This window comes from Micromys minutus (genome assembly GCF_963924665.1).
Source record: "Micromys minutus genome assembly, chromosome: 11".
NCBI lineage: Eukaryota > Metazoa > Chordata > Mammalia > Rodentia > Muridae > Micromys > Micromys minutus.
The window spans coordinates 20,505,750-20,524,408 of NC_137980.1; the positions used below are offsets into that span (position 1 = coordinate 20,505,750).

Here is an 18,659-nt window from a genome sequence, read left to right on the forward strand (position 1 = left end):
AGACAGACAGTGGGCTTTCCTAAAGCCTGTGATCTATAGAGAAGCTCTGCTTTCCACCCATGAATCCTCTCGGGCTGGGCTCTCTCTTCAGCCCCAGGTCACCTGGCAGGGGTTCAGCCAGAAGATTCCTTCCCATTCCTTTGATGTTTGAAAAGCACAGCACCCTTGCTGGGGTGCAGTGGCTCACATCCGCTAAGATGGAAGCCGAATCTCCAACCCTCCACCAGTGTCTCTTACTTTGATGCAGACCCTGTTAGGAGGAAGGTTGTTCATCCAGTCCTGGCTTGGGGTGGTGCTTACATTTTTAATTCAGGAAGCTTTGCCTTTAGCTACTGATTTTTTTCCGCCAGAGAAGAAATGAGGCTTGCTGTTCCCTCTGTGCTCTTGCTTCTGTACTCTGGGACTCTGTTTAGAGCTGACATCACAGGACTTGGTTGGTGGCAGATCCCAGCCTCTATCTCTATCCCCTCGTCATTGTCTGAGAGGGATAACTGTGTTTCACAGACATAAAAACAAAACTAAACCTCTCTACGCTTGGGCATGGTCATGTGAGGCCGTTCTTCTGGGAACTATAGAGAGGCGAGTGTTCTGAATGAGAACGAGAGGACTCTGGACATCAGAGGTGGAGGAGGACACTGAGTGGCTGATGTGTGGAATGAGGCCCAAGTGCCTCGGGTTCTTCATGATCAGACTCCACCCTTCTGCCAGTGAGGGTTTCGTTTACAGACCGGTGCGCGTGCAGCCGACTGGGGAAGGAGGAGAACCAGTAATGGCTGTAGTTTAAGATTCTTGTAGAAGGTGATGCTATTTTCCTGACTTGTTTACATATTCTCCCGACTGGATGCTTAACTACTCCTGTTAAGTAGCCCTGTCCCTGCTACTGTGGTTGGTTACAAGGAAAATAGAGGTGACGCTGGTATTGAAACCTGTGTGGTTTCTATTAGAGACCCTTAGCATTGATGTGCCTCCACTTACTGCCGTGGTTCCTCCATTGTTACAACCAACAGGCTGCCACGAGTTATGCAAGGTAGCTGTATTATTTTTAAAAAATTAAATTTGCCAACAGTGCAGAAACTAGTCTCCTTTACCAATCAGTACAATATAATATTTTGTCGTTTTGGCTTTTTCAGACAGCGTTTCTCTATGAGGTCCCTGGTGTCCTGGAGTTATTTAACTACACCATGTTTGCCTTGAACTCACAGAGATCTGACAATATAATTTTAAAGTCATAATGTTCCCATATACCACTAAAATGTCCAAAGAAGTGTCATGTTGAGTGAATTGAGCCAGAACATCTGTAGCAACGAACAATTAATTCACCAGAAAGAATAAAAAGGTAGTTTGTCTGTCCTAGTGAAAGTCACTATTGCTGTGATGAAACACCATAACCAAAGCAACGTGGGGAGGAAAGGGTTTATTTTTCAGCTTACAATTCTAGGTAACAGTCCATTACTGAAGGAAGTCAGGGCAGGAACCTGGAGGCAGGAGCTGATGCAGAGGCCATGGAAGACCGTTGCTTGCTGGCTTGCTTACTGTGGTTTGCTCAACCTGCTTTCTTATAGAATCCAGAGACATCAGCCCAGGGATGGCCCCACCCACAATGGGCTAAACCTTCTATGTCAATTGCTAATTAAGAAAATGTTGGCTCTTATGGAGGCATTTTCTTAATTGAGGTTCCCTCCCTTTAGATAACTCTAACTTGTGTCAAGTTGACACAAAAACTAGATGGTACACCTGTTTGAGGCTGAATAGGAACCTGCAAGACACCCAGAGGGTAGATTTGTGGTGAGGGAAATTTAAATGTTGATGGATGGAACCTTGGGTAGATGAGTTGCAGGATCTCTTCTGACCCCAAGTCCCAGCTATGATGGTTGTGACAGCCATAAACAGTTGACCCTTTTCACGGTGACAGCAGTTCACCTGTAGTGTAAGACAGACTGAAGTATCTATAAATATCAACAAGGACAATTCATACGTGTGCCAAATCAAAAGTAAGGGATACGTCACACATCCTTCAAGAAATGGATGAACTACCTGCTGTGCGTGTGTGTGTTTGGTGCGTGTTCATGTGGAGGCCAAAGGTCAACCTCAAAAGTCATTCTTAGAAGCCATCAGGTTCTCTGTTCCCTCACCTAAGTTTTATCAGTTAGGCTAGGCTTCCAGTGACCTGTTCGTCTTCGCCACCCCGGCGCTAGGGTTGCAAACCATCTCACCAAACTGAGTTCTGTGCAGATGCTTGGAGTCTGACGTGGGTCCTCGAGCTGCATAACAAGCACTTTACCAACTAAGCTGTTGCCTCGGGTCTGTCTCTTTAATGAAGCGTTTTTCAGGCCAGTCCAGAGTCTAATACCCGAGCAGGGCGAGAATAACTAGAAGAGGAATGTCTCCCACCACGGAAGCCAGCGCAGAGGGCTGTTTGCTTCCCTTTCAGTGACAGCTGTCTGCTTTAGAGGGGAGCATCTGACCCTCTCCATGGCTGCACTTGATGGTTGAAGCCATCTGTCCGTCCTCTGCTTCTCTCTCCCCACGTACCCTCTGCTCTCCCACTTGGGGCTTTTTCCTTTTTAAGTTTTTCTACTGCCACATGTCCCACCCGCTAACAGGGGACCTGCCATGTGTCCGGCACACACAAGGCAAGTTGCATGAAAAGACGGGCAGAGCCGGTCTGCCGGGTGGGAACCACTCACTACCAGTGTTGATTCAGCCCTGGTCTCAGCAGTTACAACAGCAGCACACCTCTAAATACCTGAGGATCACCCCACAGAACCTATGAGCTGTATACCCTTTCCTTAAGATGTTCTTGGACTTGAAATGCCTAACGTGGATCTTTAGATCTGAAATTTTGTTTCTTAGCTATAATAGAGAATCAGAAAAGCTAGGCTAACTATCCTGACTTTAAAAAGAAAACAACTTTAGACATGTGCAAAGCTGAGCCCAGATTAGCGAGTATCTTCATGAGTTCTGTCTAGCGGGACTAAAGGAAGTACCCACAGTACATACGGCTTCTCCTGTGGAAGCTGGAATCAGATCATTTTTCCCATCCTTTCCTCCTCCTAAGCGGTCACTTTTGTTGTTGCTCCCTCATCCATGGTGGGACTCAAACCCAGTGTTTGCTTACACATGCTGTGCAAGCACTGTACTCTGAGCCGCATCCCCAGGCTTGGGGTCACTGTCTTCTAAAGTGTATGGTGTACAGTTACTCTGAGCTTAGAACTCTCCCTGGGATCAAAAATTCATTCACGCTGGCAAGAAATCAGAGGGGAGAAATGTACTCCAAATCCTCAGACTGGGACCGAGCCAGACACTCTTAGTCTGCAGGGGGAGTGTTAGCCTCTGCTGTGCTGCCCCAGGCTGGCTCCTCATACACCCAGTAGTCTTTTGTCTTGCCTCCCAGGGTCAATCTTGTCAGCTCTGCCCATTTCTTCAAGGTGAGCTCCAAAGCCCTTCCCTAAAGAAAACAGTGCCTTTGGTAATAGAAACTCAATCTAGAATATTCACCATTAGCCTCGAAGACCTCTGTCAGTGAGAAGGGAAAGCTGATATAAGCCCCAGAGGATGCTTCACCTCACATCCTCCCTGTGGTTTCTCTCACCACACATTGCACCCACCAGTCCCCTCGGGGACAGGACAGAGACAATGCTCTGCCCTTACTTAACTAACACACTGGTCTCAGCCCAGACACAGAATTCTTCTTTGTCTTCCCCACTGCACAACCAAGGAAAGGCCGAAGCTCCCAAATGTTGCTCTTCTGAGGCACAGGGGGAAAAATGTACCCCAGAGTCACCGCTGTGCACTTTCTTCTGTGGAGACCTATCGTTTCCTTAGATCTCTGCCCAGAGGAAAGATGGCTCCTTTCTTATGTCTGTCTCTTTTAACTAGATACATAGTAAGTTTGAGGTCAGCCTGGACTACATGAGACCCTGCCACTAAACAAAAACAGCTTTTTTAACTGCAAGCTTTACAACCTGAGCATTGAATTTACAGATCCCAGACATGCATGTCTCACAATCCACTCCACCCTGCTCTATCTCTGACACCCAGGTAGCACCTGGCCCCTCCCTGCCTGTCAGGAGGACATTGGCTTTGGAAGTAGTAATAGCACCAAGCAGGTGTGGCCAGGGCTGTCCAGTCCCCCACCACTAGAACACGGGTTCTCCTTGGCAAGATCACTGTGCCCTGGTCTCTGTCTCCAACAGCTGTGCGGGAAGGAATTCAATAGGATGCACAACCTGATGGGTCACCTGCACCTGCACTCGGACAGCAAGCCCTTCAAGTGTCTCTACTGTCCCAGTAAGTTCACGCTGAAGGGGAACCTGACCCGCCACATGAAAGTCAAGCATGGTGTGATGGAGCGAGGTCTCCACTCTCAAGGTACTCTCTCCACTGTGGTTGGAAGCCCTGGCCGCCATGCCCGTGGGGGGCGGGACATGGAAAAGCAGTGTGCTTTGAAGGGTTCACTTCTTGGGGATGGGGTTATCCTTGCCCAGAACGGGTGGGGGGGTTAATGACCATAGCTGAGCAGCAGAGCAGACAAGAGTAAAAGTCACAGAGCAACTCTCTGATGATGATGGCCGTGGTACTGTCCTTGGCTCCTTTGTCTCCGGCAATGCTTGGCCTGCTTTATTATCTCTTCCGGTCCCCAGTCACTCCCACGTAAAGAACATCTATCCTTCCCATTTGGCAGGTTGGAAATCTGAGACTCTCAAAGCGGCTCAATGAAAAAAGGAAAAAAAAAAAAAACAGATTCAGGATTTGAACACAGGCCTTTTCAACTCAGTCTTAATTATATCCTTACTGTATTTTGACTTTGTTAATATAGTCATTATTATATTATTACTTATACTTTTTCACACAGATAGATAGTGTGGGGTTTTTCTTCCATTTTTCAAAACAAATGGTGGCTCTGCATCCCGTGTGCCAGCAGCGATGTGTGCGGTGGGTGGTGTTTCCCTTTCTGTCCACACAGGGCAGCTTTCCTATTGCTCTGGCTCTACGTAAGCAGGGGTTTGAGTCTCTTGACTGAACTCTTGAAACTCTGAAAAAGCTCTTGCTTATTTAATTTCCTCAGCTCTAGGCCCTTGTCAGCGAAGACTATGTCCTGGGTCCCCTGAGTACAGCAGGCGCTACTCACTTCACCAGCTAGCCCTACACAACAAAACAAAACCAGACAACGATTGCACCCCTGAAGCCAGTGCAGAGACAAGACATGGGGAATGAGAGGGCATCTGGGCCCTCCGGGTCTGTGTGCAGAGAGAGGAGACAGTCACACACAGTGACACACACTTACAAAGTTACAATCACAGTTTTTTGACTGTTAAGATGATGACAGCTCAGATAAGACTTATCAGCAGCCTCCTGGGTCACCTCTTCAAGTCTATGAGAGAGCCTGTCCTCATTTTGTGTCTGAGGAGAGCTTACAGGTTTCACATAAACTACTCTCGGCAAGCAGAGGTTTGCCGGCAGAGCTGGGACTCTTAATGCTAGGTTTTCTGAGCCAAGCCTACATTTGCTCACGATTCCAGTCAAAACCATGGCTGCCTTGTCTGCATTTACTGCTTACTTAGGGAAGTGCGAACATTTATAAAACCCATGTCTGAGCACACAACAAAAACCAAAATAGAGGGAGATTTTACAACGCCTCTGAGTTTATGGTGGCCCCTGGCTCACAGGCAACTATGGTCACTACAAATGAGTTTTATGCAAAGACCTTAAAAAAATACTGGTTAAAAAGAGAATATTCCTCTTTTCCTTGAGATGTTCTTTCTCTTTAAGCATTTATTGGCCCCTCCAAGGCAAGTAGAGTCACTTGGATGGGATAGAGTCACAACAAGAAGAAGCCATCCTTTAGAAACCTGACCTAGCCATTGTGAATTACCACACAGTGGAGCTCATATCCTAATAGGTACTTCATGGATCTGTCACTTTGTGGGACAGAGAGAACATCACTATGTATCTGAGGGTTGCTTTGAAGAAAAAAAAAACTTAGCAGATTTTCAACAATTTTGGTTGTTTTATCTATAAATGGTGATTTTTTTGTGGCTCAAAAAAAATCATTAGAAAGATGAAAAGATTCCTTTTGGCCCCTGACAAGATTAAAGCTATAGACAGTAGGCAACATGTCCCTTAGAGCCCAGACCCTTCCTTTCTTCCCTCCCACTGCAGCCTGCCTGCCACCTGCTATATCCTGGACACCTCCCTTCCTGTTTCTCAAACCCTCAATGTCCCTGCTGTGTCTGACATTCTGTTTTGGGTCGCCACAGGCAGAGGCCTTGAACTCGAGATGAAATGAGCTGCAGTCTGTGCCCAGTGCTAATCCCTAACCTAGGCTTCTAGGTACCCTAGAAAAAAGTGAAAGGGACCCCCCATATCACCCTGCCCATCGCAAGGGCATCGGATCAGGGTCTTTGGGAGCTCCTCAAAGAACCTCTACTCTGTGCATAGGGGCTACAGGCTGTGGAGTTGCTTACGTTTGTTTGAAGATGAGCCGTCTTTGCTGTGGATTTATTTATTTGAGGTCCTGAGACTACCATGGTTATTAAGGACTAAATGTTCTCTGTGAAAAGAAAATGAAAAATACTTGGGAACTGAAGAGAAAGTGCAGTAGCCACTTCAGAGTTCCTCAGTTTTGAGATCTGAGCCTACATGCTTCCGGACAGTTTTGATAAGGAGAGAGAGATCGAGAGAGAGAGGGAAAGAAGGAGAGAGGGAAGGAGGGAGGGAGGGAGGCAGGGAGGGAGGAAGGGAGGGAGGGAGGCAGGGAGGGAGGGAGGGAGGCAGGGAGGGAGAGAGAATGACATAAAGAAGTAGGGCGAAGGGAAGGAGAGAGGGATTTTAACTTAGAACATACAGAGAATACAGGTATGTATTCTCATGTATGATGGCATTTTATCACCCATATTTTATTGTGTAGTTCCATTTATATGTTTAAATCAAAATTTAGATACTATTTTTATATGTAGTATGATAAAAAAATATTTTACACATACTCCGTGTTTCCGCCCCTCCCCTTCTTTTTCCACATTTTAAATTCTCAGGACAGACATGCTAAATTGGGTGACACGTTTGCCAGGTTTGCCTTAAAGAGTTCAATGGATTACAAGCTTCCCATGCCCCAGTCCTTAGTGGGAACTATTCCCCTCTCCCACCTCTCTATCCCCATCCCCCACCCCGTTTCTACAATAAACAAGCAAAATGCCTAAAGGTTCTGCAGCCTAACTTTTCTGCGACACGTAAATTCTGCTCTGGTCCTCCTGTAGGTCTGGGTAGGGGACGACTCGTCCTGGGGCAGTCCACTGCTGTGCTGAGGAATCTGGAGCAGGAAGAGCCATTTGACCTCTCCCAAAAGCGCAGCGCGAAGGGGCCAATGTTCCAGTCCGACGTGGACAGCACGCAGAGCTGCCTCTGCCAGGAGGAGGAGGCTGGTGAAGAGGACAACTGCTCTGAAGTGGAACCCTATAGCCCCAGCCTGGCCCCGGAGAGCCAGCAGCTCTGTGCGCCCGAGGATCTGTCCACTAAGCAGGAGCAGGCTTTGCAGGGCCCTGGAGAAGGATGCAGGGATCAGGATGTTCCCGAAGAACAGCAGCATGTAGATAGCAGGGAGGACCACGAGGGCGGAGACATAGATTGCGAGGGCGGAGACACAGACTGCACCATCAGCGATGAGCGCCCCTGCAGCGGGCTGTTGCAAAGCGGCGGGCAGGGCCCCTTGTTTTCTGACTACTTATACCTCAAGCACAGAGATGAGGGTTTAAAAGAATTACTGGAGAGAAAAATGGAAAAGCAAGCAGTCCTTTTGGGTATCTAAGTGAACGGCCTTAAAATTACATTTGGAAAAGGAGATCTAGGCATTCAACTATAGCTTTCTATGTGAACTGTCATTTGCTGTAGGGAGGGGTGCCCACCTTTTCAGATGGCTCAGGCTAAAGGTGTGGGTGACACATATTCTTCTCAGGTCATCCCTTGGGCACTTGGAAATTTTAAACATGTGAAGGGGCGCTTTGATGTCCTTTTACACATCACCCACATGTTGAACTGTGTAGTCTTCTAGATACCTAACTGGGAACTGAACCTCCAGGTGCTTTTAGACACTGTTTTCTCCTAACATGCAGTGACACAAACCGTCTTCCTAGTCCCAAGACTGTGGTGCTCATGTTAGCTTGATTAGTGACTATTTAGTTGCTTTTATGAAGGTTACAGTATCATAGATGAAAATATTAGTAGTTGTATATATGAAAATATAGCCTCTATTAAATAATAGAAACACAGGAAGTGATGCAAGAGACGAACTGTTGGGAAGGCTCAAGCGGTTCCTGCAAATGTGAGGTTGGGTTTCAGGAGAAGATGAATCATTTTGACTGAAACAGAACCAGATGATTCTCAGACACCTGGTTGGGTCCTCTCTTCTGCTCCAGCTTTTCTGGTCAATGGGACATTTGAGACACCCCTGTAGACATCTTGATAATGCGTGGGGATCCCAGCTCTTCAGCTCAAACCCTTCCCCAGAAAAGCTCCCTCCCCTTGCTCTGAGGCCTCACGTCCCATGTTGCCTGTCAGAAGGAGCAGTGGAGCTTGGGCTATGAAATGGGGTTCAGGACTGCTCCCTAAAACAAACTGACTTATTTCGGTAGAGGAACAAGCGTCTACTCATAGCTATAAACAAGACCCGAGGTATCCTGAGAGCTGGCTACGTGTGGGATTCATACAGTGGGTCACTTAGAAAACACTGATGTAGACGTGGTACCTTCTAACTGTAATCCCAGCACTTGGGAAGCTGAGGAGCCTCGTGCTTGAAACCAGCCTGGATGACAAGGTCAGACCTTCTCTTAAAGAAAAAAGATAGGAGTAAGCAAAGCCCTGGAAGGTACTGGGTTAATCCGTCTGGAGCGGGGCCCAGCACTCGGAGTTTCCAAACCACCTCTCACGTAGTCCTCACCCAGTTCTGTCTCCTGGAACTTCCCACTGTTCAGACATGGTTTTGATCCTGCCTTTAGATCAACTGAGGTGACAGACAAGAGACCTGCAAGCACAATGCTGGCGTGGGTCTTTGTTCCTGTTCTGTCATTCTCTCAAGGATAACACACACACACACAAAATATACACACACTGCACACATACACTATACATACCACACACAAAATACACACACACACTGCACACATACACTATACATACCACACACAAAATACACACACACTGCACACATACACTATACATACCCACCACACACACACACACACATACCATACATACCACATATCCCATACATCAGACCACAAACAGATACACATATACACACACACACCATACACATAAACCATAAACACAGGATGCACACACACCATACCATATACACACCACACACACACATACATACACCACACACATACACACATTGTAAATATACATTTGTGTGTGTGTGTGCATTGAAAGATCCATGGCTAGCCTATGATGACTCTTGTCCAGATGTGTGAACTGCTGTTACAGTTTAGAGGATTATAATGGATATGCTGGGCCTACTGGAAACCCTGTCACCATGGAAATCAGTGCTGCACGGAACCTCGTTCACATCATTGACCCAGACTGTGTTTCTGTAAAACCTGCCTTTTGGTTGAGAGGGTCAACATTCTTGGTAAAGCCAGGTTCTGGGGACCGCCTTGCTTCCTCTCCTCCCAAACTTCCCAGTACATTTGTTTCGAAGACCCAGTGTAGCTCTAACTACTAGGTGCAAATTTCCTTGCCAGCCAAGCTGCTTCTCCACGAGGCTCATCCAATTCCCACCTATGTGCATGGATAAGCTCTCGGACTTTTCTTTAACCAACATCCTTAAATTCCTTTCTTTGTCATGACTTCTGACAAGGACAAAAAGCTTGTGTGTTTCCTACTTCCAGCTGTGCAGATCTCTAGTTCCTAACACCAACAAAGGTAATGGATGGTGGGGAGATTTCCCTGGGTTTCTGTGGCCACAAGCACTGCTTAGACAAAGAATTGTTGAAGTCTTCAGATGGGCAAGATGCCTTCTATTCACTGTGAATGGAGAGTTTTGGAGTCTTAGATAAAAGTGTCCAGGAAGCTTCATCCATGAATCTAGAATTGAGGCACATGTGCTGTGTCTGACCACAGTTACACACACTTCCACTTGCCTCTGGGTATCCTGTTAGAATAGAAGGAACCAGGGAACCCTAGAGGAGCAGAATGTGGTCAGTTCCAAACAAATGTGGGAATGTTTGAGGAACCAGTTGTGTCAGGAAGAGAATAGTCTAGAATGGTGGTTTGAGAGCATGTTTTGAAAAGTTGGATGTCCCATCATAGGCCCCTCCAGAGCTGGTAAAAATAGATATCCAGCTCCCAGCAGGTATTTCATTCAAAGCAGCAGGCTTCTGTGCCACTACACATGTGTTAGCATCCTGAGTGAGACTTCATGGTGGGAGAAGAAAGATTCAGGAAAAGAACCACAGTGTAGTGTGGAGTATGTCCCTGAGCCTGGCTCTGGCTTTTACTTCCCAGTATAAAAGGCTGAGTAAGTTCTCACCTGAAAGACAACCCAAAACTCACCTGGAAGTAAAGCCAACCCCAGGTGTCACGTGTGGAGGAGACAGCAGCCCTCATCTACACCTGTCATCTCAGCTCAGCCATTAGTACTGTCCCTTGGCATCTCAAAAGCATCCCAAGGAGTGAGATCAGGTTCCTGGCCACTGGAAAAGGTGTGATCAGATTAATCAGAATCAGATCTGAAATAGGCCTCATGGAGCCCATCTTAGCAAACCAAAGAATAAAGTCATCCAGGGTCACCAGCATCCCAAAGCCACACCGTTTATCACATTATAGAATTTTGAAGTCAGACCCAAATGTTTCCCAGGCTTTGGACCACCATCACATTGACTTCCAGCCTTTGGACCATCACGTTGACTTCCCAGGCTTTGGATATTCATCATTTTGAACCTGTAAACCATCCAGCCTGCATATTTGTCTCCTGTCCTTTTTATTCAGGCTTGCGATGGTCCTCCTTATGTTTTTTTTTTTTTTTTTTTTTTTTTTTTTTTTAAACTTGGATATCTCTTTGGCTGTGACACCGAAGCCAATCTTTCCCAAGCCAAAAGGAGCTATTGGGTATATCTGGATGTAAGTAGTTGTAGAAGGAAGCTCAACTGTTGTGCATTCTATATTTATTGATTCCCCAAAGACATTCAATAAAATATTAACATTATCTTTTGAATTATGATCTTTCTCTGCTTTGCTGAAACAAAATGTAACCAAGCTAGCATTTAAAATTTTCACATATTTGGGTAACCTTACCCCAAATGTTGCTTTTTATACAAAATTTGGGCTTGCCAGTAAAAAAAAAAACTAAAGCTCTGAGTGTCTAGCAACCCAAGTTGTGAATGTTACTTCCTGTTTCCAGGCAGTTTACCTAAAAATAGCATGTAACTTGTGTTTTGTTAATTTAAGTAAATAAAAAAAGTTGAGAGAACTGTGTTACTTATTTGGGAGTACTTGAAAATTGGAAAAGAAGCTTCCAAAATACATAGTTACTGAGATTTTTCTGCTTCAAAGCACAAAACCTGGTGCAGGTTTGTTCTCCAGGAAACAGATGCTAAGACAACTTGGTAGGGAAGACATTTATTTATGATTTACACAAGAGCAAAGAAGAGATGGAAGACCTAGCAAGGACAGAAAAGGTTCCAGTGTAATTTTAAACCCCAGTTAGTCCTGGTAGGCTGAACTGCGGCAAAAACAACTTACAGTGGGAATCTGGTCCTGTTGTCCCTTTGGGATGAAGGGTGAATGTGCCATTAAATGATTGCTTGTTCTTGAGCAGTGGGCGCATGTGGAGAGCTAGGCATCACTCTTCACACATGCTCCATTCAGGGATGGTAACAACCCCTTAGGTTTTGGTCAGTGAGGTTCAGGGTGGCATGCCTACAGGGCCCCCTCCACTTCTGTACCTGTGGGTGCTTCATGCAATGTGTGTTTTGTTCCAGCACCATAGTCGCTATTGACAGAGGCTGATGTCCACTGGCAAGGTCGTTTGATCTGCCATGAATGTCTCCCCCTTGGTAGGTGTTAGCATGTGGCATAAAGGTTTTCCTGCTTTTATTCATTTCCATACATATGTTTTTATAGCTATTCTAGATGGATGATAATGTACACCACTGCTTTGTTATTAAAAATAGCCTACAGCTCAGTTCTGGATAAAGTTTTTGTACCGCTTTGAAACTTCATGAATTGGGCCTCCAATTTCTGCATTTCTCCAATATTCCTAAGTCCCAAACATAGTGAATCTCTGCTCATAATATTCCAGAGAGTTTTCTAGCCCATCCTTTCACATTCCTCTGCTGATAGTTACAAGGGTCTAAGGACCACATATTCACAGCAACAGCCCCACTTCTTGATAAAAAATTTTTTCTGTATCATTTTTCTTATCACTGTGACACAATACCATGGCTGCCTTAGTGTTGTTTTGCTGTAAAGAGACCCCACGATCAAGGCAAGCCTTATGAAAAAATATTTCACTGGGGCTGGCTTACAGTTTGAGAGGTTGAGTCCATTTTCATCATGGCGGGAAGCGTGGCAGCCTGTGGGTAGTTGCTGGAATAGTAGCTGATCCATAGGTAGAGACAGACTCTAGGCTTGGCACAAGCTCTTGAAACCTCAAAGCCCACCTCTCAGTGATAGATTTTCTCCAACAAGGCCAAACCTTATCCTTCTAATCCTTTCAAACAGTGCCACTGCCTAATGACGAAGCATTCAAATATAAGTGCCTATGGGGGACATTCTTATTGAAACCACTGCAATATCCAAGCATCTTAAGGATAAGAGGGTTTACTGTGGCTCACAGTTCCATGTGATGAAATCACAAATAATCAGTATTAAATTAGCCACTGTTCTTCTGAATAAATGACATTTAACTTGAAAACTGAAGAACAGAAAGACAGTCTTGGGAATAAGGAAGGGTGTGATGGTTTGCATATGCTTGGCCCAGGGAGTGGCACTATTAGGAGATGTAGGTATGGCCTTGTTGGAATCACTGTGGGCGTGGTCTTTAAGACCCTTACCCTAACTGCCTGAAAGTCAGTCTTCCACTAACAGGCTTCAGATGATGATATAGACCTCTCAGCTCCTCCTGCACCATGACTGCCTGGATGCTGCCATGTTCCCACCATGATGATAATGGACTAAGCCAGTCCCAATTAAATTAAATTAAATGTTGTCCTTATAAGACTTGCCTTGGTCATGGTGTCTGTTCACAGCAGTAAAACCGTAAGTAAGACAAAGGTATTTCTAGGTTGTGTCTACTGTACAGGCAAAGGTCCAGTGGTATAAAGAAGCATGGTAGGGGGAAGTCATGGCAACAGGACAGGGATGGTAACACAGTGTGAAGATGATATAAAGATTCATTGAACAACCAACATAATATTCGCAGTTTTTGAAACTTGTTTTAGCTATCACATAAGAGATGGTTTGGAAGGTAGCCAAAAGGATTCTGGAAGATACTCAAGAGTCAGCTTTAATATCCTGTGAGAGACAACAAATATTAGGACAACATAGAAACAAAGAATTTAAAAATGGGTACAAATGTACATATCTGTAATTTCAGAACTCAGGAGACTAGGGCATGGTGAAGAGTTCAATGGCAGCCTGAGCTGTGCCAATAAATATCTAAAAGTCTCTCCCTCTCCCCCTCCCCTCTCCCCTTCCCTCTCTTTCCCTCCCTCCCCCTCTGAGATCCTTTGACCTGTACTTAGCAAAAACCAGAAGTGGGCTGGTTTGATGTGTCACTTAGTAAAAATGCTTGCCATGCAAACATGAAGACCTAAATTTAATGGTTCAGAGCCCGTGCCTGGGGCAGGTCTGTCTGGATGCAGTAGTGTTTGTAATCCCAGAGCAGGAGAGGTGGGGAGGGGTTGACCCCTGTGCTTGCAGGCCAGCCAGACAGGCAATTTGGTCAGCTCCAAGCCGACCAATAGCAAACCCTGTCTCAAAAACCAAGGTGGTAAGCACCTAATGAAGAATAGCCTTCACACATGTGTACATATTAATACACATGTGTATGTACATATGCACACAAGCACACACACACAAGTAAAATAAAGTGCATACTTTTTCAGCCCTTGATGTGAATGAAGTCCCTCTCCTGTCATAACGACTAAAGGGATCAGTTAGAATCTGTGGCTCCCATGGTGACCATGCTCTTGACTTGGGGGGTGAATGGCACACTTAAACACCGAATGGTACAGAATTAAGTCCATCTGTTTTCCCCTAGATTTCAGTTGGTGAAAAGTGGAGCAGGCGAGAATTTCACAGGCACAGGTGGTGGGAAGAGATGGCAGAACACAGACCCTAGACCGTATGATGCTAGAAAAGCCCTTTTATCTCCCCCCAGCTCTTGAAGCTACCTCTGATCCAGCCAATAAAGCAAGTTCATGAAAACATTTTCATTCTTAAAAGAGAATTCATGACCCAAATACATTTTCACTTAAAAAAATAGTTCTCAAAAGTCTAGCTATGCAAAAAATTTGGTCCAGTGCACACTTAGTGAGGTGAGGAATGAACACAGTGCTGTTACGTTACAAGTCACAGAGACAATTGCTCCTGGGCACCCTGATAGCACTTTAGGAAGAAAACAAAAACATGTGGAAGGAATTTGTCTACGCCCTTAAGGAACACATAGTTCTGAGCCAGACTGTGGAGACCAGCAGGACATAGCTAAAGATTACCCAGATCTCCTTTCCCCAGAGCCTTGCATCTAAGAACCATGGAAACCTAGCTGTGTTCACAGCCTGCTTTGTTGAAACACTCCCCCCCCCCCCCCCCCCCCCGCCTCTCCCTCACTTTCTTCCTCCGTCCCTCCCTCCCTCCTTCTCTCTCCCTTCCTCCCTCCCTCTCTCCCTTTCTCTACACAGACACACACCACACACACACACACACACACACACACACCATACACTGCACATACATACACAGACACACTACATACACAGACATATACACAGACACACACGTTTCTTTTTCTTCTTTCTTTCTTTTTTCCTTTGTTTCACATCAGTGCAGAGCCAAAAGCAACTTCCACACCCTGCACTACAAACTCCCCCTTCGAATGGAGGAAGACAGGCCTCTGTGGTAGCTGGGTGTGACCCTTATGGGATCCCTGGGGGCTCTGTATCAGTGGCGCTCACTGCTTCCTCTTCCCTGGATACAACAATATATTAAGGGGAAGGAGAGGAAAAAAAGAGGCTGGCTCTTTTCATGATTTTCCTCTTTTAATTCTTGTTGAAAGAGGGCTGAGTTCTCTTGATCCTTCAAACAAATGGAGGGGAAGGGGAAGCCCAAAAGTTTCTCTTATGTTCCCTGGAGAGTGGCTGTGTTTGGAGTATGATGTGGGAAAAGTCCTTGTGTGTCTGCTGCATTGTCATGCTCTGCCAACGTGATTTGCACGGGGAAGCATGGGACAAGTGGGATTTCTATGTCAGGGAAGGAATAGGGTCTGCGACCTTAAATCAGAGATCTCTATTTGTCCTTCATCTCTAACACCCCCTTATCATGGAAAGTCCTCTTAGCTTGACTTGAGCAACACATCTAAGCTGAAGCACTTCTTTACAGTGCCCCTAGGCAAGGCAGGTGACAGGGTGAGGGCTTGGCCAAATTATCCATAAAATGACAGCAACAGGGGAGGGGCTCTGTTCTGGCGTCATACCTAGAATCCTTTGAAACTGCTGCTTGGCCTATGTAGTAAGTCTCTTTACAGGGTAGATCTTAGTAAACAAATGGTCTTTGAAAGGAAAATAGATGGGTCTGTTGAATGGCATATGGAACAATTTCAAAGCTGTTGTTTCTAGGTTAGCGATTCATCATATTTAGCTAGCAAATAATTGTGTTTCTTCTTCTAGAAAGTGGTAAGAGTTAAACTGTCTCCAGCCTTGTGTGGGATAAGGGGACAGATGAAGTAAAAACTGATGAATCATTCTAGACTTGCAGAGACCACCAAAGCGTTACTTGTTATGATGCACGGATTGATTGCCTTCCAACCTGCCTAGCAGAGAGAATGGATGCACTTAAGAGTGGCAGATTATTCCAGTCAGAATAACATGTGTAACACCCAGCTGTTATTTTGCAAGATGGTATCCACACAGAATTCAGACAGTTGCCTTTTCTTATACTTTAAAAACCAATTGAAAAAAGAAAGAAAGATAAGTTCTCTGGAAGTGGAAAAGTCTTATGGGAAGAAAAAGCAAAAACCAAGGCAAGGTTATGCAGACCTTTAGAATCTACTTGTGGCACTTCCCAGGGGATGTTCAATAAACGTTCGAGGGGCAATGATGCATGTCTCTGAAGTGACTACAGATGACAGAGTCTAAGCTGCTTAGCCGTCACCTAAGCCCCCATCTGAAGATGCAGACAATTTCCTGGACTGTCAGGGGCTTGTGTGTCTGGCACTAGCCGTCTCCTTACCGAACTGCAGGAGCTCCGTGTGTTCGGTCTCAAGGTTGTACTTGAACGTTTTACTTTACTCCAGCTATTAGCTCACCGGGCAAAGAGCTGGACTAAGTTTTAGAGCAACTAGATGTTGGCCAGAGCCATGGTGTCTGATTCTTTCTCTAGGGTATTTCAGAAGATGGTAAGATTGGTATATGAACTTACCTGGCAGTCTTCAAGAGGACTACACAAAATACTGCTGCTACTCAAAAATATACACCCTTCAATTATGATCATTTTTGAGGCAGGAACTATTGTAATTCATGTGGGTCTCGAACTTTCAAATGTAACCAAGGATGATCTTAGACTTCTGATCCTCCTACCTCTACCCCATGAGTGTGACACTCACAGACATGCCTTACCTTGCCCAGGTTATGTGGTGCTAGGATCAAATCCAAGGCTAAGTAAGCACTCTCCCATCTGAGCAATACACCCTTAGCCCCTCAACACTGTGAATTTAAATGCTGCGGAGTTGGGGAAAGTTCCAGAACAGGGGTACGAGGAATCTAGAAACACTGGTGCTGCTCAGACATCAAATAGGCGAAACTTTGCAGATGCTTCATTCAAAATCCAGTGACTGGCCAGAGGGCTTAGAACAATATAAGAGGCAGTTTCTCAACAAAATCTTTAGTGACTCAGTAAGACAGGGGGAAGTTATATCATTTTAATATTATAGAAGATGATTCCCAGGGAGCCAGGAGGAACATCCCATCTTACATTTTTCCAAAGAAAAACTACCACAGGTGGGAAGCCAGACATTGGCATCAAAACCCCATCCCCGGGCCTAGATCAACAGAGAGAAGCTGACCTTAATGACTCCGATCTCACCTACTTTGTCGGAACTCTAAGTGCCAGGCAAAACTGGCACATCTATCTCCACTGGCTCTGTGGGGCGGGAAACGGGCACCATCGGGAGACAGCTGGTGATGCCGTCGGTGATATGGTGAGTGTAATTACTGTAATCACGGGTGTCACCATGTATTTGTACTGAGTTACACGGACTGTATCGTTTACCATGTTGATCATTTATAGTGAAAAGTTCACTGGCATTAAGCACATTTACACAATGTCGCATAAGTGTCACCTCCATTCATTGCCAGGAAATTTGAAAAGCTCTAGAAAGCAGAGTTATGAACTAAGGGAGGGAGAGGGAGTAGGGAAGTGGGGGGGAAGGGAGGGAGGGAGAGATAGAGAGACAGAGACAGTCCGAGAAAAACAGAGGGGGGTGTTAGATTGCCTTGAATAACAGGACCTAGGTACTCCAGCACTAGGTATCTGTACATTGGGTCTGAGACCCCAATAGCCCCTCAGTCTGGGCCTCAGCAGACCCAATCCAATGTTGGTAGGCTGGAAGCCCCTTGAAACATCTAATCCACGTTAGAAGGCTGTGATGCCATTGTAGAATGGCGGGTAACGAGAGCAGTGGTGTGTGAGGGGAGGCCTTGATTCCCTAATTGGTTCTTGATTGTGTCAATAAAGGAGGCAGAAGCTAATTGCTGGGTGAAGGGAATAAGGTGGGACTTCCGGGTCCCAAGAGACCTAGTAGAGGATTTCGGACCAGGTTTTGGAACCCGAGGATGCAACAGCCATGTAAGATCTTGGGGGACTGGAAATGGCGGCAGTTGGCTAGAATAGGTTAGCTGGTAAGAGCCCAGCAATTGTGCTGTCTGGGTAGTTTTAAAATATTAAAACTGCCTAGCGATTTTTAATCCGTGGAGCAAGGGTGGGCAGAGAAAGAGCTCAGCCAGGGCAGTTGTTTGAAGGCTTTGCGAAGCCTCCCATGAAGGGCTGGGGGAGCGATCACAGATCTCAGAAAAAACGACCTTTGTTGGAGCTGAGTGAGACCTGCGGCCGATCTCGGAGCTGAGACAAAAGTGCATCCCCGGGAAAGGGGGCAGCGTGCTTTTAAAATTACACACAACAGTAGCAGACGTCTTATTCACAAAAAAAAAAAAAAAAAGCCGCAAAGGCAGGCACGTGCTGCCTTTCCCCTGGACCACCTCATAGCTAGGCTGCCCTTCGAAAAGCTTTGCTCACCTTGAGGGCGGGTTTTCTCCCCGAGTTAATCTCTGCAGACAAGCTCAGAGGTGTGACAACTAAGTGATTCTAAAAACTGTCAGGTCGAGAATGAAAACCAACGTTCTCAAGTCCACGCCCTATAGACTTATATAGGATCAGACTCCAAATCA

The 18,659-nt window shown here is 45.8% G+C and overlaps 1 protein-coding gene across 1 annotated transcript in view; it reads left to right on the forward strand.

Annotated features, from left to right (window-relative positions):
- The window catches only part of ZNF366 (zinc finger protein 366), a 59,655-nt gene extending 48,300 nt beyond the window's left edge, over positions 1-11,355 (forward strand). Inside the window, exons 4-5 of the mRNA XM_080925650.1 lie at positions 4,197-4,371; positions 7,257-11,355. Of these exons, the coding sequence (XP_080781776.1) occupies positions 4,197-4,371; positions 7,257-7,804 (723 nt within the window). The 3' untranslated portion in view covers positions 7,805-11,355. The remainder of the gene's footprint in view (positions 1-4,196; positions 4,372-7,256) is intronic.
- The last annotated feature ends 7,304 nt before the right edge of the window (positions 11,356-18,659 follow it).